This window comes from Orcinus orca, chromosome 5 (assembly GCF_937001465.1).
Source record: "Orcinus orca chromosome 5, mOrcOrc1.1, whole genome shotgun sequence".
Lineage (NCBI taxonomy): Eukaryota > Metazoa > Chordata > Mammalia > Artiodactyla > Delphinidae > Orcinus > Orcinus orca.
In genome coordinates this window covers 114,470,574-114,498,532 of record NC_064563.1, presented here as the reverse complement: position 1 = coordinate 114,498,532, position 27,959 = coordinate 114,470,574, and the positions used below count along the sequence as shown (strand labels likewise).

The following is a 27,959-nucleotide window of genomic DNA, read 5'->3' as shown; positions in this document are numbered from 1 at the left end:
TGCTAATTCTGAAGTAACATCAATGACAATGAAGAAAACCTCTCCTTTGGTCCAAGTCATCCTTTGGTTCTCCTGCCACTGACAGCCCAATTTCTTGACTCCTATCTCCACTTCCTTATATCTCTTCATTCCCTAAAATATTTCTGAAATACTCTGGCAAAGGTCACCAGTGACCTCCAACTTTCCAATCCCAATTGTTCTTTTCAGACTTCAATTTATATGAGCTTTCAGTGACACTTGAAACTCTTGGTCACTCCACCTTCGGTGTCAGTTATACCCATCTCAGTTGGTTCTCTTAAACCACTCAGTGAAGATGGGGAGGAAAAAAAGGGAATGCACTTGAAAGCTATTTCAGAGTTAAAATTGATAAGAAGCAGTGTTTTAGTTATTAAGGGTGACAGACAGTGGTTACTTGGGTGGTTACTGAAAAAGGATAGGGAATACAGAACTAGGAGAAAAGAGAATTTACAGGAACTGTAAACGGTCAACACCATCTATTACTGCAGAAAAGTCAAGTAAGGAAAAGATACCTAAATTGAGAGGCTGGGATATTTAATGGGAGAACACATGTGACTGAGTGTACTATTATTTCTATTATTATTATTTCTATTACTTCTCTACCATATTTTTTTCTTACCACAAAAGAAAGGTATACTCTCTGAAGAATGAAAACCAAAAAACATGAATAAAAAAGACACTGAAGCACTCATAAACCGAACCTGCTCTACACTAACACCTTACTTTAAAATTTCTCATTTTTTTTACTATATACGTATTTATATGCACAGACATGTGCATTTCCATAATGTACATTATATACAAAAGTATGTATATACATATATAAATTTTTAAACTTACAGTTTTGTATCCTTTTCTACATACTATATGATCAGCATTACTCCTGTCAGTACATATTCATTTACGACGGTAGTTCCCCAAAATGGCTGCTTTTAAAAGTTAGAAGTCAATAGACTCCACCCCAGGTCCTTGAATCAGATCCAGGAGTAGATCTGTACTTTTATAAAGCTTCCTAATTTTGTGCTATGCACACACAGGTTTAGTAACCAATAATCTACAATATCATTCTAGAAATCTGACAGCAAATTAAGGGAGGGAGCTTCTTTAGTTTTCCAATTTATTTAAGGAAGGAAAGGAGTGAGCAACTTTATATACAGAGAAAAAGCAAGCAGCAAAGGGAGAGCCTGAAAGGAGAAAGAAGAGGTAAATAGACAGATTTACCATGTTAAGGAAGAGAAGAGAAAATGATTCAATGCATATATTCGTGACATCAATTTCTTCTACTAACTTTTGAAAGCATGTGGGAAGGATAAATATAGATACAGAGATCTTTTTAGGGAAATGGTTTGGAAGTTGAAATATTCCTTTCTGCTGTCTTCTATTTTCTCTGAAAAGTAAGAGCAAGTATTATACTAATGGAAAATGAAGAGACAGTGAAATAAGGGATTATGCAGGGAGTGGTGAAACTGAAGTAGCTATTGTGGAAGATGTAAGAAAGAGATGACTGGGGATGTGCAAGTGATTTCTGTAGAGTGTTAATGGCCATGAACCCACAGAAGCAGCAGTTCATATGGCTGTGTGATTTTCCTCATGGTGCCCAGCAACTGTGCATGAGCAGAGAAATTACACAATTTGATGCGAGCAACACTGCAGATTTACAGGACGAGTGTGGTAGAAGCGCTAATGTTCAAAGGAGATGGAACTTTCAGGAAGAGGGAGGTTGGAGAGCTGGAGAGCTTAGAGCAAGGGATCTAGAATAGATATCAATGAGCCATAGACACGTCAGAAAGCATCATGGATCTAGACGTCACATTCAGTCTGGAATAACTGGTATCATGGAGTCGAGAATAGGGAAATGCTGCTACAGCAATCTTTGTACCTTTTACACAATAAATTTTGCTAATGCTTTGCAACAATTCCCCTGTCCCTCATCAGTAGTCTCATTCCCCCCCAACAAAAAAAAAATCTTGCTTGCTACCCTTCACCCTTCCTAAGCATATCAAGACCTCTAAAAAACAGAGCCACCTGAGCAGATTCATATATATATGACTGAGAAATAAATGCTTACTTTTGTAACACATTGAGTTGGGGATAGTGTGTTACACAGCATCACTGTTGCTATAGCTGACTTGTGCACCAAGTAAGAGTGAGCACTACCCCACTGAACTTCCCACAAATAGTCTAAACCTGTATCTATTATTACCTGCATCTATTACTATAAACCTGTTACCATTTATTGTATGTGTCAATACGGATTTCCTTGTTTTTGACTATAAGCTAGCTGAAGGTATAGATCAACCAAGTATTCCTCATCTTTGTATGCCAACAGCCAGTACATTACTCCCATATAAGTACTCAGCAAGTTTTTACTGGAAGAATAAACTTATAACTTTTTACGCCAAATCAAGATCACAAGACAATTTGGAAACTGGAAATTTAGCAAAGAACAAAATTAACCAAAAAAACTCATTCCTTTTTAGTTTTGCAAGGGAACATAAATAGTATTCTTCAATAAGACTTCATTATACACTAAGATTATAAAAAGTTAACTCTACATTTAGCAAATAATATAAATCATTAAAAAGCACACAAAAAAACCTAGGTAATTCCTTTTTATTATTCTTCCCAATTAATATGGGTCACTAACTAAATAGCTTAAAAGAAAAACTATAGTAATTAAAAGAAAAGAATGTATTTACTTCTATTTAAGGTAGATCTTGATTATTTTCCTTTATGTGCTAAATTCCAGAAGTATTATATATAGTTTGTATAATATATAAATATATTTCAAAAGGTCACTTTTTTTGAGTGGTGACACTTAATTATATGTTAGATTAATTATATATTATATATAAAGTTAAAAAGTTTACAAAATTATAAGTTTTAAAAAGTGTTGGAGTTCCCTGGTGGTCCGGTAGCAACGACTTGGCACTTTTACAGCTGGGGCCTGGGTTCAATCTCACTTGGGGAACTAAGATCCTGCAAGCCACATGGTTCAGCCAAAGGAAAAGTATGCATATATATTATATATAATATATAAATTATATGTAATTAATCTAATATATATATAATTAAATATCACCACTCAAAAACAGTGATCCACTAAAATGCCCCATATGCTATTAATCTAAAGATTCACAAAATACATAATTATCCACATATAAACACATGTAGTATCTAAAAAAGACCTCTACATGTTATTTCTACATTTATAACACACATAAGAAATAATTCATTAAGGCTGTGCTCCTTCTTTTCTGAAACCCAAAATACAAGAAAATTGAATCACTTTGAAATGAACCAATCTGTTTATTAGCTCTGTGGGGGGTAAGAAAACTTCAATTGCTACTCTATGTCATACTGATATAGGCATAAACTCTCAGGTTAAACTTCTCTCAGTAGTACAAGTTTCAATTTGGATTTTAAAATGCTTGAGGGCATCAATTTTCACATCTTTCCCCACTCCCATTTCAGAAATCTGAGACCCAATTTCAGAAAAATACGGACAAGTTATATGGAGGTTTAACATGTTCAAGAATAAACATAACTGCCATTAAGCAAATTCCACATTAAAATAAAGAACATTTAAACCATTTACTATTATCAGGCTTTCTGGCTTCTAATATAATAGCCATTTATCTAAATTCAAAAGAATAATCATGTTTTTCTTAACAACTGCACTTAGATTCAAAAATTCTACAATTTAGAGAGGACCTTCAAGATGGTGGGGGAGTAAGACATGGAGATTACCTTCCTCCCCACAAATACAACAAAAATACATCTACATGTGGAACAACTCCTACAAAACACCTACTGAATGCTGGCAGAAGACCTCAGACTTTCCAAAAGCAGTGTGGCTGGCAGGGTCTTGGTGCTCTGGCCAGGTGTCAGGCCTGAGCATCTGAGGTGGGAGAGCTGAGTTTAGGACATCAGACCAGCAGAAACCTCCTGTCCCCACAAAATTTCAAACAGCGAACCCTCTCCCAGAGAACTCCACCTCAACACTAAGAACCACTTCCACTCAATGACCAGCAAGCTACAGAGCTAGAAACCGAAAACCAAACAACTAGCAAGACAGGAACACAACCCTACCCATTAGCAGAGAGGCTGCCTAAAACCATAATCAGTTCACAGACAACCCAAAACACACCACCAGACTGGTCCTGCCCACCAGAAAGACAAGATCCAGCCTCATCTACCAGAAAACAGGCACCAGTCCCCTCCACAAGGAAGCCTACACAACCCACTGAACCAAACTTACCGCCTAAGGGCAGACACCTGCAGCCTGCAAAAAGGAGACCCCAAACACAGTAAGTTAAGCAAAATGAGAATACAGAGAAATACATATAAGATAAAGGAGCAAGGTAAAAACCAACCAGACCAAACAAATGAAGTTGAAATCGGCAGTTTATCTGAAAAAGAATTCAGAGTAATGATAGTAAAGATGTCCAATATCTTGGAAATAGAATGGAGAAAATATAAGAAATGTTTAACAATGACTAGAACAACTAAACAGAAAACAAACAATGATGAACAACACAATAAATGAAACTAAAAATTATCTGGAAGGAATCAATAGCAGAATAACTGAGGAAGAAGAATGGACAAGTAACCTGAAAGCTAAAATAGTGGAAATAACTACCACAAAGAGGAATAAAGAAAAAGGAATGAAAAGAATTGAGGACAGTCTCAGAGACATCTGGGACAACATTAAACACACCAACTTTTGAATTATAGGGGTCCCAGAAGAAGAAGAGAAAAAGGAAGGGACTGAGAAAATATTTGAAGACATTATAGTTGAAAAAAATCCCTAATATGGAAAAGGAAATAGTCAATCAAGTCCAGGAAACGCAGAGTCCCACAGAAGATAAAACTAAGGAGAAACACACCAAGACACATATTAATCAAACTATCAAAAATTAAATACAAAGTAAAAATATTAAAAGCAGCAAGAGAAAAGCAACAAATAACATACAAGGGAATCACCATTGGTTAACAGCTAATCTTTCAGCAGAAACTCTGCAAGCCATAAGGGAGTGGCAGGACATATTTAAAGTGATGAAAGGGAAAAACCTACAACCAAGATTACTCTACCCAGCAAGGATCTCACTCAGATTCAACAGAGAAATTAAAACCGTTACAGACAAGCAAAGGCTAAGAGAATTCAGCACCACCAACCAGCTTTACAACAAATGCTAAAGGAACTTCTCTAGGCAGGAAACACAAGAGAAGGAAAAGACCTACAATAACAAACCCGAAACAATTAAGAAAATGGGAACATACATATCAATAATTACCATAATGTAAATGGATTAAATGCTCCAACCAAAAGACAAAGACTGGCTGAATGTATACAAAAGCAAGACCCGTATATATGCTGTATACAAGAGACCCACTTCAGACCTAGGGACACATACAGACTGAAAGTGAGGGGATGGAAAAAGATATTCCATGCAAATGGAAATCAAAAGAAAGCTGGAGTGCAATTCTCATATCAGACAAAATAGACTTTAAAATAAAGACTATTACAAGAGACAAAGAAGGACACTACACAATGATCAAGGGATCAATCCAAGAAGAAGATATAACAATTGTAAATATTTAGGCACCCAACATAGAAACACCTCAATACATAAGGCAAATGCTAAGAGCCATAAAAGGGGAAATCGACAGTAACACAATCATAGAAGGGGACTTTAACACCCCACTTTCACCAATGGACAGACCATCCAAAATGAAAATTAGTAAGTAAACATAAGCTTTAAATGATACATTAAACAAGATGGACTTAAATTTATAGGACATTCCATCCAAAAATAACAGAATACACTTTCTTCTCAAATGCTCATGGAATATTTCCCAGTATAGATCATATCTTGGGTCACAAATCAAGCCTTGGTAAATTTAAGAAAACTGAAATTATATCAAGTATCTTTTCTGACCACAACTCTATGACACTAGATATCAGTTACAGGAAAAAATCTGTAAAAAATACAAACACATGGTGAAATGTAGTAGTAGTACTGTAGTGTAGTGTAAACAATACACTACTAAATAACCAAGAGATCAATGAAGAAATCAAAGAGGAAGTAAAAGAATAACTAGAAGCAAATGACAATGAAAACATGATGACCCAAAACCTAGGGAATGCAGCAAAAGCAGTTCTAAGAGGGAAGTTTATAGCAATACAATCCCACCTCAAGAAAAAAGAAACATCTCAAATAAACAACCTAACCTTACACCTAAAGCAATTAGAGAAAGAAGAACAAAAAAAAACCCAAAGTTACCAGAAGAAAAGAAATCATAAAGATCAGATCAGAAATAAATGAAAAAGAAATGAAGGAAACAATAGCAAAGATCAATAAAACTAAAAGCTGGTTCTTGAGAAGATAAACAAAACTGATAAACCATTAGCCACACTCATCAAGAAAAAAAGGGAGAAGACTCAAATCAATACAATTAGAAATGAAAAAGAAGTAACAACTGACACTGCAGAAATACAAAGGATCATGAGAGATTACTGGAAGCGACCATAGGCCAATAAAATGGACAAAATGGAAGACATGGACAAATTCTTAGAAAAGCACAACCTTCCAAGACTGAACCAGGAAGAAATAGAAAATGTAAAAAAAACAATCAAAAGCACTGAAATTGAAACTCTGATTAAAAATCTTCCAACAAAAGCCCAGGACTATGTGGCCTCACAGGCAAATTCTATCAAACATTTAAAGAAGAGCTAACACCTATCCTTCTCAAACCCTTCCAAAATACAGCAGAGGGAAGAACACTCCCAAATGCATTCTATGAGGCGACCATCACCCTGATACCAAAACAAGACAAAGACATCACAAGAAAAGAAAACTGCAGGCCAATATCACTGATGAACATAGATCCAAAAATCTTCAACAAAACACTAGCAAACAGAATTCAATAGCACATTAAAAGGAAAATACACCATGATTAAGTGGGGTTTATCCCAGGAATGCAAGGATTCTTCAATATACACAAATCAATCAATGTGATAAACCATATTAACATATTGAACAAGAAAAATCATATGATCGTCTCCATAGATACAGAAAAAGCTTTTGACAAGATTCAACACTGATTTATCATAAAAACCCTCCAGAAAGTAGGCATAGAGGGAATTTTCCTCAACATAATAAAGGCCATATATGACAAACCCACAGCCAACATCATTCTCAATGTTGAAAAACTGAAAGTATTTCCTCTAAGATCAGGAGCAAACAAGGATGTCCACTCTCACCACTATTATTCAACATAGTTTTGGAAGTCCTAGGCACAGCAATCAGAGAAGACAAAGAAATAAAAGGAATGCAAATTGGAAAAGAAGAAGTAAAACTGTCACTGTTTGCAGATGACATAATACTATACATAGAGAATCCTAAAGATGCCACCAGAAAACTGCTAGAGCTAATCAATGAATTTGGTAAAGTTGCAGGATACAAAATTAAAGCACAGAAATCTCTTGCATTTCTATACACTAATGATGAAAAATCTGAAAGAGAAATTAAGGAAACACTGCCATTTACCATTGCAACAAAAAGAATAAAACATCTAGCAATAAACCTACCTAGGGAGACAAAACACCTGTATTCAGTAAACTATAAGACACTGATGAAAGAAATTAAAGATGATACCAACAGATGGAGAGAGATACCATGTTCTTGGATTGGAAGAATCAACATTGTGAAAATGACTATACTACCCAAAGCAATCTACAGATTGACTGCAATCTCTATCAAACTACCAATGGCATTTTGCACAGAACTAGAACAAAAAATTTCACAATTTGTATGGAAACACAAAAGACCCCGAATAGCCCAAGCAATCCTGAGAAAGAAAAATGGAACTGGAGGAATCAGACTCCCTGGCTTCAGACTATACGACAAAGCTACAGTAATCAAGACAGTATGGTACTGGCACAAAAAGAGAAATTAATATTAATGGAAGGGGATAGAAAGTCCAGAGATAAGCCCACGCATATATGGGCACCTTATATTTGATAAAGAAGGCAAGAATATACAATGGAGAAAAGACAGCCTCTTCAATAAGTGGTGCTGGGAAAACTGAACAGCTACATGTAAAAGAATGAACTTAGAACACTCCCTAACACCATACACAAAAATAAACTCAAAATGGATTAAAGACCTAAATGTAAGGCCAGACACTATAAAACTCTTAGAGGAAAACATAGGCAGAACACTCTATGACATAAATCACAGCAATATCCTTTTTGACCCACCTCCTAGAGAAATGGAAATAAAAACAAAAATAAACAAATGGGACCTAATGAAACTTTAAAGCTTTTGCACAGCAAAGGAAACCATAAACAAGACAAAAAGACAACCCTCAGAATGGGAGAAGATATTTGCAAATGAAGCAACTGACAAAGGATTAATCTCCAAAATTTACGAGCAGCTCATGCAGCTCCATATCAAAAAAACCACCCAATCTAAAAATGGGCAGAAGACCTAAATAGACATTTCTCCAAAGAAAATATACAGATTGCTAACAAACACATGAAAAGGATTCTCAACATCACTAATCATTAGAGAAGTGCAAATCAAAACTACAACGAGGTATCACCCCACACCAGTCAGAATGGCCATCATCAAAAAATCTACATGTCTACCTAGAGGGGTGGGATAGGGAGGGTGGGAGGGAGATGCAAGTGGGAAGAGGAATGGGAATATATGTATATGTATAGCTGATTCATGTTATACAGCAGAAAGTAACACACCATTGTAAAGTAATAATACTTCAATAAAGATGTTAAAAAAGAGTATTTGTTAAGTGAATGAATAAATACAATAGTGAAAGAAAAAAATAAACTTATACCTAAAGGAAAATACAAAAAAAAAAAATCTACAAACAATAAATGCTGGAGAGGGTGTGGAGAAAAGGGAACCCTCTTGCACTGTTGGTGGGAATGTAAACTGATACAACCACTATGGAGAACAGCGTGGATGTTCTTTAAAAAACTAAAGATAGAATTCCATATGATCCAGCAATCCCACTACTGGGAATATACCCTGAGAAAACCATAATTCAAAAAGAGTCATGTACCACAATGTTCACTGCAGCTCTATTTACAATAGCCAGGACATGAAAGCAACCTAAATGTCCATCAGCAGAGGAACGGATAACGGAGATGTGGCACTTATATACAATGGAATTATTCAGCCATAAAAAGAAATGAAATTGAGTTATTTGTAGTGAGGTGGATGGACCTAGAGTCTGTCATACAGAGTGAAGTAAGTCAGAAAGAGAAAAACAAATACCGTATGCTAACACATATATATGGAATCTATAAAAAAAAATGGTTCTGATGAACCTAGGGGCAGGACAGGAATAAAAACATAGACTTAGAGAATGGACTTGAGGACACGGGGAGGTGGAAGGGTAAACTGGGACGAAGTGAGAGAGTAGCATTGACATATACACACTACGAAATGTAAAATAGATAGCTAGTGGGAAGCAGCTGCATAGCACAGGGAGATCAGCTAGGTGCTTTGTGACCACCTAGAGGGGTGGGATAGGGAGGGTGGGAGGGAGGGAGATGCAAGAGGGAAGAGATATGGGGTATATGTATATGTATAGCTGATTCACTTTGTTATACAGCAGAAACTAACACACCATTGTAAAGCAATTATACTACAATAAAGATGTTAAAAAAAAGAAAAAACTCTACAATTTAAAACCAACTCATTAAAATGTTTGTCACTTTAAACACCTCCAAATAGAGCCAGCAAGGAGCCCTCTCATCCTTAAACACTCTCTCCCATCACTGAGGGACTAGGCCACTCATTGTACCAGTTTTTGAACACACTAAGCTCCTTCCATTCTCTCTTGACAATTAGCTATCTGTCCACTACACAAACCCTTTAAATGTATACTCTGGAGACAGAGAACTATCTGCTTTTTCTGTGGCTGCCTCTGTCTCCCCTATGCACTGGGAGAAGATCTCCACTACTATGGGGACTGCCGCCCTACTTGAGACTATGTGGGGTCAAGCTCTTTGTTACCAGGCAGACATTCAATACCAGTCAAGGTCATATCTACATCCCTTCAGTGCATACTTTCTCTCCAAATTTCTCTTATTAAGATTCCCAGAGAAACGAATGAACTAGATCTCAGATGAAGCACTATCAATCAAATAAGACAATAAGAGCTAATACAGAAATAGCAACCAAAAAGTCATAAGGTGGATATACCTCCAGCTTTAGTGCTGGATCAGGCACATAGCAGAAAATCAATAGTGTGCATTAAACAAACAGTTACCTGAACTACTCCTTATTTTATACTTATATGTAATACGCATTTTAAACTATAATCATGATATGGTTCACCATAAAGTATGTATTAACCATTTGCTAATAATTCATTGTCTTTGTTATCATTACTACTTATCCTAACAGAATGAATATCTCATAAGAGTAGCATAATCATGAATCAGATTTTTAAATGATGACAACCTTATTTTCAAAAAAAGGTTAAACCACCTGTGATTCTCTTTATTGTCTTTCTTTCCTATACTAGACATTACAATCATTGTTTGTAAGCATGATGAAGTCCTACTAAATAACTCAGTTGATCACCTAAGATCGTACACTCAAAAGTCTGGCGGTTTTCCTTCAGTATCTACTTCAATATATTACATACATGAGTTCTCTTTCAAGTCAGTCCATTTCTTTTAATTTTCCTGTCTCACAACTCCAAGGTAAACAATGTACATCATTTTATTACGTATATATCTATTGTATCACACACATACATATATGTGTGAATATATGTACATATACACAAACTCAACACTGATGTCTTATAGTTTAGATATAAAATTATCTCAGAAGTATAAATCAGCTTCCATTTTGGAACAATACACCACCAATGAGCCTAGCAAGAGAGTCCACACGTTCAAAATGTAATCCAGCAAAGACATGTTTTGACAAATTAGACAAAAACGTTCATATTTTCCATTTAATCTTTTTAAAAATGCTGGACAAAAGCTAAAAAGGAGTTAGTGAAGAAGTGTTTATTGTAAATGTACTAGGTGTCAGGCACCGTGCTAAGAGCTCTCACATATACACGATTTCATCCACTCTTACTTGCTTTACAGCACCATACATAGCAGGCTCTTCCTATATGGCTGATGTTGAAGGCTTAAATCAAAATAAAGTCCAGATGAGGATAATTCATTTGCTTGCAACAATGAATTCCCATTTTCTGTATGCCTAACATGACCATGATTTCTTACTAAGCCTCTGAGAATGAATGAATCTCAATCATTGAGAAAAGATTAACAACTCTGTAATGTTGCAATTACCTTCTGGGTAATGATGGCATATTTACAGGAGGTTTCAGTTTGTGATTACCTCACCCTGTGGAGAGGAGGAAAAAAGAACAAATATGGACCATTTTCTATAGCAACTTTTCCTTTAAAAAGGAAATGAAAGTTATAGTCAATAGACTTACCTTTTGACAGAGTTTATTTTGATTTAATATGTACAATTAATCTGAGATACTTTTGTGCTAGTCAGCATGACCTAGCCATTAAAAAAAAAAAAAAAGTTGTAACTGCCAAGAAGGATAAAGCTATAAAGCACTTAAGGTTATACTACTACTCATCTGAGTAGGTCTTAGGAGAAAGTAAGCCAGTAAAAGATAAAATGCCTCTTCTGACTTAGTAACCCTTAGAAAAAAAGGATCAGCTATGTTGATTGATTGACAGGAGCCACAGGCTGATCACAGACTAGAGCTGCAGCAACTGGTATCAACTCTCTCCCCCAACTCTACTCCTCTGACTCTTCTCAAGCAGGAGAAACTTCATGACCCAAAACACAGCCCAAACCTCAGCATCTGCTCAGAACAAGGGACCTCCATGTCCTGAAACTACAAAATGCAGTTCCAGGGCTAGAATGATCAAGATTAGTAGCCAACTACACATTCTTCTTATTCAACTTACTTTTTCTTAATGCCTTGGGCTGAGAGTGCACAGTTAGATAGGACACAGAATAATCTTGGAGCACCCTCATTTCCTCTAATGAACCTAAAACCAATTCTGTAGTAGTAGAGTTTACAAATCTAGCCAACACATGCACCCAATATATATTCTTATTTATGTTTGCTTTTCTACTTTGACAACTTCATTCTTCATATGCTTTAACTTCCAGAAGAGTACTACCCATTGGACAGAATTATAAATGAGATAACAATCCATCAGGTGATAACATTAAAACATTAGGAAATACAATTTATAAGGATTGAGGAGTTGTGCTGTTGAGGTGTTTGGAGAATTCAGAAGGCAGACCTCACTTTTGTTCTCAGGTTTTAGTTTGGTTTGATAAGTTTGGTTACTTTTTCCATCAGGAGAAGAGTAAACCATACTTGGATCCAATATACTAAGTTATTAAATTCTTTCAGAGACTTTCTTTATACGTTCACTGTAATAGTTCAATTAAAATGTACCTTTTTGGGGCTAAACTTTATAAAGAATCCCTATTAAAGGCAAGTCCTGAATACAAGTTAAATACAAGCTAACCATAAATTTAATTTAAGATTTTAAACCTATTTCTAACTTAAAGAAAGGTTAAAGCAATCTACTTTTAATTAAATATATCTATGGCCAACCTAATTCCAAATCTTAAGGTTCTGCAACCCAATTTCTCATGATAAGAATATTACTAAAACTCATCTGCATTGAATGACAATCTTCCATTCCTCTCTGCTCTCTGAATCCATTATCTCTCTCATGGGAATGAATGCTTTGCTATGACTGATGATGAATAAGATATATAGGACAAATGATGCACTTTTTCATTTAAAAGACTAAAAAGGAAATTCACTTTAGTCTCCTTTCTGCCTAGTTTCATTAAAATCTAAATACAGCTATTCTAAGAGATTTTTTCTAACTCAGTTCAGTTTGACAAAAAACGTCTCATGTATCATTTAAATCAATTACAGATTATCTGGAAATACACCTCAGAAGTTTCATTTTGACACTTTTTGGTTTAAAAATAAACACACAAAATGTCACCAAGATAAATAAGCAATCAGAAAATCCTTAAAAAAAATAGTATCGAGAAAGAGTATATTGTTTATAATTATTACTAAATTATATTTTAAGAGTTGTTTCAACTTTAGATGGTATTAAAGAAAATATCTTTATATAATTCTTTATTTGTAAAATATCTTTATATTTTATAAATATATCTTTATTTTTTTTTACCTGAAAAATTATACAGCAATGGCCACAATGCTTAGAATAACACTGAAATCTCAATTTAATTTTATTACTAGATGAGCTTAGGCAATCACTGCCATTAAAGAGAAGACCATCCATTTCGCCTGCTGGATGAAAATTATTGTCCCTCTTTATCATTGCTGAATTTCCATGACCTTAGCACAGTTTCTGGCACATAGAAGATGCTCAATAAATACTGCTACCTAAGGTAAGGGAAGCCGGAGGGATGAACGAGAAGTTGTTGAATGTAAACTATAGATTTTCACATGCTGTTCTAACTTCAAGGATTTGAAACAAGTCTACTTTCTAAAAAATCACCATATGCCCATGCACAACTGTATATTTAATGAATTAGTACATTATTTTGGAAATACTACAACTTTAACAGAGTAAGCACCTTATTTTAAAATTATATTCTATTACTCCAGGGGGAAATAAAAGAAAGAAACACTTTGATTTTACTTGCCCAGAGTTTAGATGTACTGGTAATCATATACACATTATTTTATGATACTTTAGAAGTCTCTGATAAATTGCTACAAAGTTAACTGTTTGCTTTAAGTGGATTAAGAAATGAAGTTCCATCTTCTTTTCCTTAAGAACCCAGACCCTTTTATAAACCTGAAACTCTTACACTTCTTAATATTAGTTACTAGCCTTGCTCAGGATTAATAAGATCAAAGATATATCCAAGGAAAAGGAGGAAGGGAGGGAAGCAAGAAAAAGGGCAGGAAGGAGGGAGGGAAAGGGAACAAGTAAGAAAGGAAGGGAGAGGGCCTCCCTGGTGGCGCAGTGGTTGAGAGTCCACCTGCCGACGCAGGGGACACAGGTTCGCACACCGATCCGGGAAGATGCCCCATGCCGCGGAGCGGCTGGGCCCATGAGCCATGGCTGCTGAGCCTGTGTGTCCGGAGCCTGTGCTCTGCAACGGGAGAGGCCACAACAGTGAGAGGCCCGCGTACCGCAAAAAAAAAAAAAAAAAAGAAAGAAAGAAGGGAAAAAGAAACCAGTGCAAGAATGTTTTCTTCCTTGAATAGAAATGTACATAATACACTGATGTAGTTATTTATGATGTAGTTATTTAAAGAAGTTTGGGTTCACTTATAAGAAAATAGGGTAAAAAATGCCTCTAGTGATTTGTGTACCCTCTAAATCATGTGAAGAGAAACCCGGGAAGTTGTTCTGATTATTCCCCATTTCTCCATGCTAGGAACTGCCTTAAGATCCCTCTGAGTTTCTCAAATCTGCTTTTTGAGACCCTGGAGGCTGACATCAACAGACAGTAACCCAGGACTCCCCTGCCCTCCAGCTTCAGGCTGGGTCTGACCAATGGAAGATGCTGGCATAAGAGAAACAGTGAGATATTTAGCATCCCCTTCCATCCCTGCTTTTTTCAGGCCTTTCTTTCTGGCCACAGATTCTGTAACTGGGCTCCTCTTTGAGGGCTCCAGCTCTAACTATGCTCCAGTAACCATTCCCTTCTTTCCCAGACCTATGCCCGAAGGTAGAAACAACAGCTTCTGATTCTGGTTGTTCCCTTAACCCTCACCAGCCTTCTCTGAAGAGTCCTTCATGAAACTATCTCCAGTGAAACCCCTGAGTGTGCCATCTGTGCCCTGCTGCTCCCTAATACAGAGGCAAAAATCCTGTGACTCTAAAGAAAAATTCTTCAACAGAATCAAGTCTTCAGATCACTAAAGATGACACTCACATTCACTGGAGCTAAGCACACTTAGCAGTGGGCCAAGACATCAGAAATAAAGAAAGCAAGTTAGAACTGCTGGGGTTAAAAACAAATAAGCACACAAACAAATAAACAAATTCCTATAAAGTGCCCAGAACTGTCAATCTGCACATGGTTCATTCACTTTCAGTCCTGATGGAGTTCTCTTCTCTCCCACTTCCCCCTTATTGGGATGAACACGTTTGAACAAACACAACTTCACGTTTCCATACATAAAGCGATGTCTAGATTAAGCATACATCAGCCTGGCCTATCTGTTTCATCAATTGGCAAGTATATCATACACATTTATCACAATAGAGATACAATTCACTTACATTTTAATGAGTAATTTTTAATTAAAATGGTCATGGTTACTCACATAATGATAGCCTTTTAAGAAAATCTTCCAAAATTTTCATTATTATTTATACAGAAACATTGTAAGCACCAAGTATGTAATGATGCTTCTATAGGTTAATTCAAAAAGTTAAAAACTAATGAATGGTTCTTACATTACAGTAAATATTGTTTGTTGCAGAGTCAACTAGAAAACTAGGACTAGAGATATTGTTCACAGTCTAATACCATGACCCTGGGCCACTACATTTAGTCTGCCCAGGCTGCTATGACAAAATACCACAGACTCGATGGTCCAAACTACAGATATTTATTTCTCACAGTTCTGGAGACTGGGAAGTCCAGGATCAAGGTGCCAGAAGATTTGATTCCTGGTGAGGACCCTCTTCCTGGCTTGCAGACTGTCACCTTCTCATTGTGTCCTCACATGACAGAGAGATAGAGAGCAAACTCTGATCTCTCTTCCTATTCTATTAAGGATATTAATCCCATCATAGGGTCCCCATGACCTCCTCTAAGCCTAATTACCTCCCAAAGACCTCATCTCCAAATACCATCGCATTGGGTGTTAGAACATATCGACTGTGGGGTAGGGGGGGCCATAAACATTCAGTCTTTAACAGCCACCTAAAGGAGACTCTTTCCAGCATTATGTTTAAATTCAGCCTTACTTTTTTCTTCTACTGAAAACCTTTACTCATGCCCTAAAATTTTCTAAGCTCACAAACGTTCTCTCCATTCTGCCATTTTCCTCCCAGGAAACTCCTCCCAGGGAATTTCTTCATGGGACATCTCTTTTCACTCTCTTCCTAATTGTTCTCTAGGGCTGTTGCACAACCCGACTACTACTCTTCCACTTTACTCTCTCCTGAGCTCAAGTGACGGATTCCTGCATCCCAGGTCTTCCTCTTTCTTGGTGTATTCCTTCCTTTTGCTGGCATCCATACATAACCTCCTTAGGAAGAATTTTTTGAAGATAATGCTTCCTGAATTCCTAAATATCTGAAAATATCTGCCTAGACTCCTGAGTGATAAATTGGACAGGGAGTAGGAATCAAATATCCTCCACCCAAGAAATCTGAAGTAATTATTTCACTGTTCTCTACTTTCCCCTGTAAGTGATGAGCCTGTCTGATACTTTCCCAGAAGACATGTGTTTTTTTTTTCCTTCCAGAAGATTCTCTTAAAAAAAAAAATGAGTTTCTGCTTTGCGTTGCACCCTGCCTACTATGTGCTAGGGTGCATAGGGTGCACATTAGTAGTGCTGTGACTTCCCCAACAAAGATAGAGGGGGGAAGATGAAAAGGAAGGATATATAAAACTACAGCGGCTGCTAGCTTATAAACAAAAAAAGAAAAAAAGAAGGCAATGCATCACCCACATTAAACTCTACCCCCAAGAAACTATGATTCAGAAAGTGTGTTATTCACCCTGGAATCTTTACTTTACCAACACCCAAGCTACTCTGCTTCTAGAGTTACATGGAACACACAGTGGGGGGCAGGGGAATCATGATGAAGACAAAACTGTTCTTCAGCAGAGGGAACATCAAAAAGGCTGTTTAAAGTAAAGCATAACTAATTTGTTACAATGTAGGAAAAGAATATAACAATATCTTTCACTGCTGAGTTTTCCAGAATTCTGAATAACTTAAATTCTATAGTACATATTTCTTTACCATAAAAAGACTTAAAAATTCACAAAATTGGTAAAGCTAACTCTAAAAAAAGTATTGAAAATACTTTAACAGATGCAGAGCCACTGAGCTAAACTATTACAAGGATGCTTTAGAATACCTAAACTACAACATGAAGGGTGTCTTGTAGATCTGCATAACTCAGCAGGCCTAATGGAAGGGAAATACTATTCCAGTGATGAGAATCCAGAATGGAACCCACCCTACTTATTTCACAGAGGGACTTAATACAGGGAATTGGTTACACAGGTAACAGATGAAATGAGAATTCAAATATAGGACAATTAAGTAACCCAGGGATTAGCAATAATAGGAATCTGGTAATCCCCCTAAGGAAGAGGCAGAATTGACTGGAACCCAGAAGCCAGGACCATCTAGCAGAAGCTGGAAATAAGGCAAGCCTTCCCTGCAAGAACTGAGCTCACAGAAAGAAAAGCAAAAAGAACGACAACACACCTGCTGCAGGAGACAAGGCTAGCCTCACTTTAGACAGAGGGCGGGCAAGGGAGTAAGGGAGAATTCCCTGGCTTCTCCCTCCTCCCATCCTCAAGTTTCCCCCACTAGCACCTCCAACTAAACCAACTCTACAGAAACAGAGTTCACAGGAGTGTGGGAAATGTGATGCAGAGCAGAGCAGAAAAGGGTGTGTGAAAGGATATTAGGGCAAACAAACAAATGACCAGCACAGCCAAATAGCTGAATTTGGTAAGAGTATCAATAAACAAGGCAACCCAGACAATTAAAAGCACATAAAATCCGGTACACAAAATTTCATAAAAGCATTATTCACAATAATAGCTTTTATTCACAATAGCTAAAAAGCAGAAACAATCTAAATGTCCATCTGCTCAGGAATGGATAAACATAATGTGGTATATTTACACAATAGAATATTATCCAGCCATAAAAAGGAATGAAGGACTGACTGTCACATACTACAAAATGAATGACCCTTGCAAACAGTATAATAAGTGAAAGAAGCCATAAACAAAAGGCAACATACTGTATGATTCCATTTATAATGAAATGCCCAGAATAGGCAAATCCACAGAGACAGAAAATAGATTAGTGGTTGCCAAAAAATAGAAGAAAGAGAAGAATTGGGACTAAATGATAATACATATGAGGTTTCTGTTTGGAGTGATGGAAATGTTCTGAAATTAGCAACAATGGTTAAACACCATAGTGACTATACTAAACACCATTGAAGTATATAATTTGAAATGGTGAATGTTATGTTATGTGAATTACATCTCAACTTTTAAAATGTTAAAAAAGAAAGAAAGAAAACAAATAACTAAGAAGTGAGAGTATATCATAAGCCTTCAAGATTTAGGTCAAAAGTCATTAGTCCTCTTGGTTGTTGGGCAGTGACACTGCACCACGGTATCACTACTGAAGGTCACTGATACTTGCTGAGAAAATGCGGTATTATTTTCAGGTTCTTAATCTCTAAATAATATATCTGAGGTCCTTCTGCCACTGATTTACAAGCAAAACTAAGACAGCTAAGTCATTTTTTCAGGAACCCATTATAAGAGGTGGGTCTCTGACAGTCAAAATTAAAATGAATACTTTCACAGTTTCTCATGAGGAATTGCAAAGCTACAAAGAAGCAAAAATTTCCTTTTTTTTTTCAATATCTATTCAAGCTTAAAAACACATCCAACTTTTTTTTAATAACAAAATAGACAGGGATTGAAAAAGTAAAGAATACAAACTAGTAATAGTGAAAAGAGGGAAAGGATGTAAGGAGAGAGCTACAGATTCAAAGCCTGACAGTAAAACAGACAAAGCTTCAAGACTCATCAGTGAATTCCAGCTGACCTGCTTGGGACAACTGTCTGGATAAGTAAAACAAACAGTGCTATAAACCTTTTACAGATTTACTACATTTCTGTAAACCACCCCCCTACAGTGCAAAATGATATTCAGTTATGTTATCTGTGGCATAAGAAAGAAAATCACAACAAATTAAATTGGAGTTGCCTTAAATGCCTATCTCAAGTGACGGCTTCTTGGAGTAATACAATTTGAACTTAAAATAGTTTGGTTGTGATCAAGATACAAAGAATGTTGATATATGTTATAGTCAGTCACACTTAGGGCTAGATGTGACTCATAAAACAGAACACCACTTCTCTTATCACTAACTTGATAAGAGAATAATGTGAATAATGTTCCTTCTTTGTATAAGTAAATGCTGAGCTTAATAAAGTCACTTTAATGGATAAAATTATGAAAATGTCAAAAGACAAGTGCTGAAGAACAACCATAAACAAAATAATTTTATAGACACTAAGTACAAGTGAAACACCAAAACTGAAACCTAACAAAAAGTACTGTATTATCCAAACAGCATAAATTTTTAACAGGATACTTACAAAAAAAGCAACACGAGGCTAGAAAATTATTAGTTATGTCACACAGTTCAAAATCTACTTTCTAGCATTAAGGTTTCTAACAGTCCCCCTAAAGTCCCAGGAAGTAAAGATGCTTCCCTGTAAAAATAATCCCATTAGGCATTATCGCAAAGCTCTCTGATCCAGCACAACTGGGGCCAGAAGTTGGTTCATATATTGAAAATATTGGTTAAAGCAGAGAATGATTATATGTATAGTAAAAATTATATATATATTAAAAATGTTGCTTTAACTTAAAACACAAATATAAATATTCACTCACCTTCTGATGTAAGATTACAGCCATTTTTTAAGTTTAGGTCCTTTGATTAGGATTTTGTATCATCTTTCTTATACAAACCTATACCTACAATGCAATATTTATAATTTCCAATTTCCTTTGGATTAAAACAGATTGAAAGCTAAAAGGTGTATGCAAAGTAATTGGCATCTGAAATCGTTAGATTTATATCATTTTTTGCAGTTCACTTGTGCATGCTTAACTCATAATAACTTTCCAACTTATCCTTACTGAGATTTTTCCGAACACTTAATAATTTTCTTTGCTGCCACACTCACAGTTCATCACTTTACATAATTCTATATTACAGAATTCTAATGAAAAGAATGGGCATTCATAGGATTGGAGGCAGATGGGAAACTGGCTCATTACAAGCACACAAAGCAATTGGCAGGAGCAGAATTGCATACATGAAGTAGACCACAGTTTACTCCCCATGGCTGCTCAGTATCCTGTGGGAAGCAGGCAGTATTATTTACAGTGAGCCTGTCAAGCAGAAATAAATTCAGTAAGTCTAATAAGTAGACAATGGTTAAGTAAACCTCCACTGTACATCTATTCCACTGAAAGTGAATAATCCGTCAGTGAACACAGATAAAAGGGGTCAGAGAATCAACATCAGATTGGAAAGCCAGAGAAAGTTCTAACAACTTTCTATAGAAATGCCTATTGGCTGATTAGTTATTTTAAGCTCACATCCATCAAAGAGACTATTTCTCAGCCCTGGTGCTGGTTTGGTTAACAACCCTAAAGCCTTCTACCTCTACCTTGTAGTTTGCCACCCCATCACCAAAATAAACAGTATCAGGGGTCCCCAGACACCCTGGAAATTCACTTTCTAGAAACATCACCATCTCCAATAAGCCAAACTGAAGGAAGCCACATAACAAAACTGCATTCACAGAGGACCCATGGGGAGTCAAAAATGTTTACATTGCAAAAGATTCCTTGAAGTTCCATTTGAATCCAAAGGTCAATAGACATTCCAAAGAAAACTTCTCAACAATCTATTGGAAGCATTACCCTACCTGGCACCAACTCCCCTCTGCTCCCACAGAAAAGTTTATAAGATATCAAAAACTCTGGAAAGTTTACACTTTATATTATGAAGATGTGTTATTTGCCATGGGGATAATTTATATTATTATTCCCAATTTTTCATAAGCCTCCATAAAATCAAATTCTGCTTCCAGTATCACCAACATAAGGCTTGATCAAATTATTTGGTTAATGAAATGGAAGTACAAATCACATCTGCCAATTCTGAGCTGAATCTTTCAGAGCCACGACAGGTTCCCTCCACTGCTCTTTCTCTCTGTCACGAGATCAGCACATCTCACACAGGGGCTGCTCCATCACCCTGGATCCTGGAAAGAATTTGACACTTGGGACAGAGCCACAGCTGACAACCACAACCAACATGAGCAAGAAGTACCCTTTGTTATTCTAAGCCATTAAAATGTTGGAGTTTTTTGTAACAAGCCATACCGCAGTGAAAGCTAACACAACAACCATCGATTTTGTTGAAGGAAGAGAATACAAAGGAGGTTGACATCAGTGCTATACCTTCCAACCATAAATGACTTCTAAACCAATAAATAATGATCACTAATTTTCAGATCAGTTTCTCAAACTATCTATGATGATGGACCAGTTACCTTTCCTTTTTAAATTTTCCAATCTATTATAGACCAGTACTTACATAAAATATTAAAAAATGAATTATTAGAAAATCGAAAGAAAAGAAGACTTTCAAAATATAAGCCCCAATATTTATATTATCATTATTACATTCAACAGAAATAAAACTACTCTTTCAAACTGGTATTAAAGTTTCTAAATACTTACTCCCGGGCTTCCCTGGTGGTGCAGTGGTTGAGAATCTGCCTGCCAATGCAGGAGACACGGGTTCGAGCCCTGGTCTGGGAAGATCCCACATGCCGCGGAGCAACTAGGCCCGTGAGCCACAACTACTGAGCCTGCGCGTCTGGAGCCTGTGCTCCGCAGCGGGAGGGGCCGCGATAGTGAGAGGCCCACGCACCGTGATGAAAAGTGGCCCCCGCTTGCCACAACTAGAGAAAGCCCTCACACAGAAACAAAGACCCAACACAGCCAAAAATAAATAAATACTCACTCCCAATTTCTGACAATATATTATTATTGCAAACCAATTACAGTGCACAGAACCACACTGCTCCACAGAGCACACTTCGAGGAGCACTGTTTCAGAACATGTGAAATTAAGAAATATAAAGGATTTTGTGATGATGTAAACTTCTTGGCAATTGTATAAATGGAAATTAAATTGTAGACAAATTTTGCCCAGAAAAGAGGTAAAATTTTTCCTTAGCATCTTTCCCACTCTGCAAAAATATCTGTGGTTCCTTTTTTCTATAGGCATAAAAATCAGGGGTTTTTTTTCACCTTGTTTTTTCAGTCTATCAATGATAGACATTTAGATTATTTGAAAAGTGCCTAGCTCCCAGACTTAGTAATTTTAAATGAAATGTTTTCAGTTATAACGAATAGGAACCCAATTATTTTATATTGACATATGTAGTTTACTGCCTTTCTCTCTACTTATTATTATCTAGCTACTGAAAAGCAGCTAGTTTTCTCCAATTATTTAGCAACCTGCAATAAACATGATTTAGTTCTAAAACCCCAAGTATATTTTAAATCACATTTAATTTTCTAAAGAATGAATCTTTCCTTTATTAAAGATGATTCAAAGTTTCAGAAATTAATCTCAAGCCTTTAAAGTAGTTTCTGGCTGGCCCAGAAATACTTTTTGGGTGCTAAGATTCCAATCTTGATGAATGTCATTATATATCCACTGTCCTGGGTTGCTGCAGCAGCTGCTAGCTGCTTAAAGAGCGAGTTTTTTTAAAAACGACTGAAAGGAAAAGAAATGATTGTTTCATTTTCTCTCAAATGAAGAAAAATATGTGAAATATATTTAAAGTGAAAGTGCTTTCTAAGTTTTAAAAATATGGATGGCAAAAGCCAGAGCCACCTCAGTTTGGGCAAAACAGAGATTACATCATCTGACTTTTGCAAGGCTCAACTGCCTTTTGAAATTAATAGTATTTTTTTTAATAAGAAAAAGAAAGACTTCTGCAAATTAGAGTACTTTTTCAATCTTGTCAACTAAGATTTCTATAGCATTGAGTAATGTATAAATTTACAATTTGCAATCTATTTAGTATCTAGAGCAACCCAGTTAGGCAGGTAAGAGGAATATCATCACCTTTAACCCCACTAAGCCAGATGAAGAGCCATGTTTAGAGAGCTCCACTGTGGGTTCAAACTCTAAACCCCATTCTTTTTTTTTTTTCTACACTCCAATACATGGTAATTTCCTTCTTAAAGATCATTTATATTTGACAACAATAAGCATTTGTACCTAAAATATTTTCAGGTCAGTTGGCAAAAAAATACGCTAGAACAGCATACATTTACCAGCAGTATTATATGTATAGGAAAGTATAGTGCAATTTCTAAAATGATTAGAAGAGAGATATCACAATATGCTAACATATTTTGATTACTGGTATAATTTTCTATAATACAGAATTAACGTCTAGACAGTCTTTAATTTTCATTTCTTCTGAAAAATTATCAGAAATAGGTGGTTAATCATTTAGATAAAAATTGAATTAAGAACATTTCCTTTTACTGTTTTCCTGTTACTGTAAATATAAGTAACAATTTATTCCTTAGCAGAAATAAGATTTTTGTTGTTGGTTTTTGAAGATGTGTTTTATATTATCTTTGGAGGTGTAGGGAAGAGGTAGATACAAAAGCAATGTTTTAAATTATATATGCATACACTTCCATGATAAAAATATAAGTAAAATTATGTTACTTTTTACAACTCTGCCTATAGGTAAAGAAGCAATAGGGCTTTTTAGGTGATATTTCAAGTACATATATAGAAGTTAAGCTTACTGTTACATTAAATGACAAAGTAAGGAATTCTTAAAAATAACCCATGTTACAGTTAGAGATTATTTCCATAGAATCTTTTAAGTTTACTGCTGTTTCAACTTAGCTGATAAATATGAAGTTATATGAATACAGTTAAATGGTTTTAAAAACGTTTTAATATCATTAGCAAAACCACCTAGAATACTTTTTATTAATCCTCATTTGCACTTTCTAATTTTAAAAAATCAACTGTAACTTTTTAGCTAATTAACACAAACTGTATTTTCCCTTCAGTTTAGTACAAATTTATACATTGGAAGACTAACTATAAAATCTACCACATTTTTGATGCTGAGAAAAACCTCAACAAAGAAAAATAACTTTCTTCTTGCTCATCTCTTCATAGCCATAAGAAATAGATTTTTTTTAAATAAGGGAAAAAATATAGAATTCCTTAATTGTATTTTTAAAAAAAGACATGTTTAGTTCAGTAATTATGGGTATATTTTCAGCTATGCTGTCATTATCATCAAAATTCTATATTCTACAAAGTTACATTAAATTAACACTCAGGTATAACATTCTTTTCCAAAGAACTATTATTTTAAATGAATTTTTAACCCAGAATTTTGGCTCTACTCTCAATTTGAAAGTTGTTTTTCTTTCTTTATGTTTTTAAGCCAAAGCTGTTTAGTGAGAAAAGTTTGAGCTCCCATATATAAGGAGATCCTGAGACCCTATAACAGGGAAAAAAAAAAAAAAAATCCCTTCATCTAGATAAGTAAATAAATTAAAATTTTCCCAACATACTGCCTGTTAATTATTTTAACAGTTAACTGTATTCTATCATACTTCCTATTTTCTATCACAATTTCATTTATCTTAGTCATTCCTATCTCTCCAGTAAAAATAAAGGCCCGTTGATTAAATCTGATATTCTTTGTGCCCTTAGACACTAAATAAATATTGCTTGATTGAAAATAATTGACTGAATGTTGTTTCAAGGATATGGAGAGATTTTAAATTATGTGATATACCTTCACAAAGAATAGGATTTTCAAAAATCAAATTAAATTGAAAAAAAAAAGTTAACAGAGGATATTTTTACATAAAATAGGGACTAGATAATTTTGAGTTTTCTCTTTACAAAAGATTTTATAAATTGTTATACTTTTAAAATTTAAACATTAAATCCTAAATCCTTAAAATTTTTAAATACAGTTTCCAAACACATATATGGTCCAACCGGATTTACAAGGAACAACTTTTAATAAATCAGCATTAGTCATTATGATAGCTACCAAATCTAGTTTCATACAGTCCCTTTCCCATATTTTTATATTTCTAAAGCCTATTTAGTAGGTTCAATCATAAATATGGAGGAGAGGTAATCAAATGCAAGTACTAAATTTTAACTGAGGTTCTTATAGCAGTTTTGGTATCTGTATGTAAAACTTTAACTTGAACACTCTCAAGCAATACCTCTCAATAAATGGCAATAAAAAGAACTAATAAAATAGAATGCCAAAAAGTGCCTTGATTATAGGTTGATATCAAAGTGGTCTATTAATATAAAACTAGTGGTCAAGGCAGTCACTTAGAGAAGATGGGGAAATAGTCATGTTTATGTATGAGAAAAAATTATAACAATTTTAACAACAATTTAAGTGAAAAGACTCCTAGCCTCAAAATATATTTCATAATAATCACCAGGCCAAGCTATCTGAATCAGCAGACACACGATCTTTTTCAAAACTTTCCCTAAAGTTTTCAGTAACTCTAGAAACAGGCAGCTGGCATCATCTAATTTGGGGGACTACACAAAGAATAATTTTAAGTCCTTAGACCTGCTTTTTCCAATAAGGGAGCCACCAGACAAAGGTGGCTACTTGTGCTTAAGATTAGGTTAGTGCAACTGAGAAACTAAATTTAAAGTTTTATTTAATTTTAATTACTTTATTAAATGTAAATTTTAAAACTATTATTCATTTGAGTTGCTAGAACTTTTAACAATGGTTGGAAAAACTTGGGTATGTACTTTTAAACTGAAAATTTTATTAAATCTAAATATTGATCAAGTATTTCCAATGGAAAAATACCAGATTTAGAAAGTGCAGTACAAAAGAATGAAAATATCTCACTAACAAATTTTATATTGATTACATGTTAAAATATGTTTTGATATATTGGGTTAAATAAAAATCTATCATTATTAAAATTCATTCAGCTGTTCTCCTTTATTTTTTTAATATAGCCACTAAATTTTTTGAATTATATAAATGGTGTCCATTATATTTCTATTGGACAGTGCTGCCTTAGACAATATAAATAAAATCAAAACTTTTTTTAAAGTCAGGTTCCTTAAGGTATAATTTACACGCAGTAAAATTCACTCTTTTACATGTATAGTTCTATAAATTCTGACAAATGTATACAGTCATGTAACGACCACAATCAAGATATAAAACATTTTCATCACCCCAGAAAGTCCCCTTATGTTTCTCTGTAATCAGCTCAAACCTCCTACCCCTAAACCGTGACAACTCAGTTTTCTGTCCCTACAGTTTTGCTCTTTCCAGAACAGTACAGCATGTAGACTTCTTGAGTCCAGGAAAATCAAACTTTAAAGACCATGCTACCCTATGGTACTAAAGGATTATTATTGATATTTCCTTTCCTTGTATTACGAACATTTCACCAAGGCCTATTTTGCCAGTTATTCCATTTTCAAAACTGAAAATGAAAGCTTTCTTCCTTGTCACTATTACAGTAATTTATTTATACTTATAGAATAAAACTGAGCACACTGTATTTTAGTTATTTACATACAGGTTTCCCTCCACTAGACTGTATGATGGAAGCCTGACTTCTAGAACCACTGTGCTTTCCATAGAGTTAACTGCCTAGTGAAATTAATGGTGCAGATGACAAGGCTGAGAAGGTATTCCCCATATTGTGTTATAAAAAAGGAAAAGGAAAAAACAAAGAACTGACTGATGAAGCAGTTTACCCTCTAGATTAACTGTCTACTTTATTGTGGTCTCAAAAAAAGATATTAGAGGATCCAAGTACTATGATGCCAAATAACCAGGAGCAAGTGCTAGTGGAGATTGAACCTACACCAATATTTTTACCTAGATTGCTATTAGTTTTGTCAGAGCTTGCTAACAAAGTTGAATAGATTTGGAGTACTCTAACACTATTTTTCTCATAAACTCTGTTATTTCTGGTACATGATTTTAAGAACATAAAGTTTTTAAGAAACACATGTATCTTATTACAGCAGAAACACCTTTACCGCATGAAGGTAAAGACTGAAGAAATTCTATGGAAAAGTAGAACATTTGTAATCAATAATATTAATAAAAGTTAAATATATGAAATATAACATCTATGTTTTAAATAAATAAATAAAATATTACAACTCAGTTTAATCGTTCTAAAATACTTACTGAAGTCTCCAGTAAGAAAAACTCCTTCTGCTCCCGGGGCCCATTCTTTGCAGTATAAACCACCATCAGCACATCTGTGGACGCCAAATGATTCATAACCTCTGGAAAACTTATCAATACCACCTTCGTTCTCTCCAATGTTGTTCAAAGTCTTGCTAAACAGCTTATACCTTTGAAAAAGTGCAAAAGAAAGGAAATTGAAAAATCAAATCATCTTCCAGAAAAGCTACTGTAATTAAGAAGTTGCTTTACTCTCATTCAGAAAAAGAAAAAAGAAGACATCATTAAAGAGGAATGATGTGAATAATTTCATTTATTGGTAGAAGTTACCTGGTAGGATAAAATCATTTTTATCTCAAATAAACTGAACTAATCCAACTAACATTTTTTTTTGTAATTTCAAGCATTTTGGTATAAGAGAGAAAATACGATGGCTATGTTATTCCATGAATATTTTAATATCAGCACTATAGCAACTTCTATGTCAAGACAGTATAATGAAGGAGCATTCCTACATCTCTCCTCAAACTCCTAAAAAAAAAAAAAAATGAAGGAAAAATAGCTAAAAACCAGTAAGAAAAATAAAATTACTCTATAGCAGGTTTGGCACACTTTTCCTGTTAAGGGGCAGATAGTAAATATTTTAGGCTTTGCCAGCCATATGGTCTCTATCACAACTACTCAACTATGTCTCTGAAGCATGAAATTGGCCACAGACAATATGCAAATGGATGGGTGTAGCTGTGTTTCTTTTTTTTTTTTTACATCTTTATTGGAGTATAATTGCTTTACAATGGTGTGTTAGTTTCT

The 27,959-nt window shown here is 35.1% G+C and overlaps 1 protein-coding gene across 1 annotated transcript in view; it reads right to left on the bottom strand.

Annotated features, from left to right (window-relative positions):
* The window catches only part of GBE1 (1,4-alpha-glucan branching enzyme 1), a 293,919-nt gene that overhangs the window by 200,266 nt on the left and 65,694 nt on the right, over nucleotides 1-27,959 (bottom strand). The window contains exon 2 of the mRNA XM_004280432.4: nucleotides 27,150-27,319. Coding sequence (XP_004280480.1) covers nucleotides 27,150-27,319 — 170 coding nt within the window. The remainder of the gene's footprint in view (nucleotides 1-27,149; nucleotides 27,320-27,959) is intronic.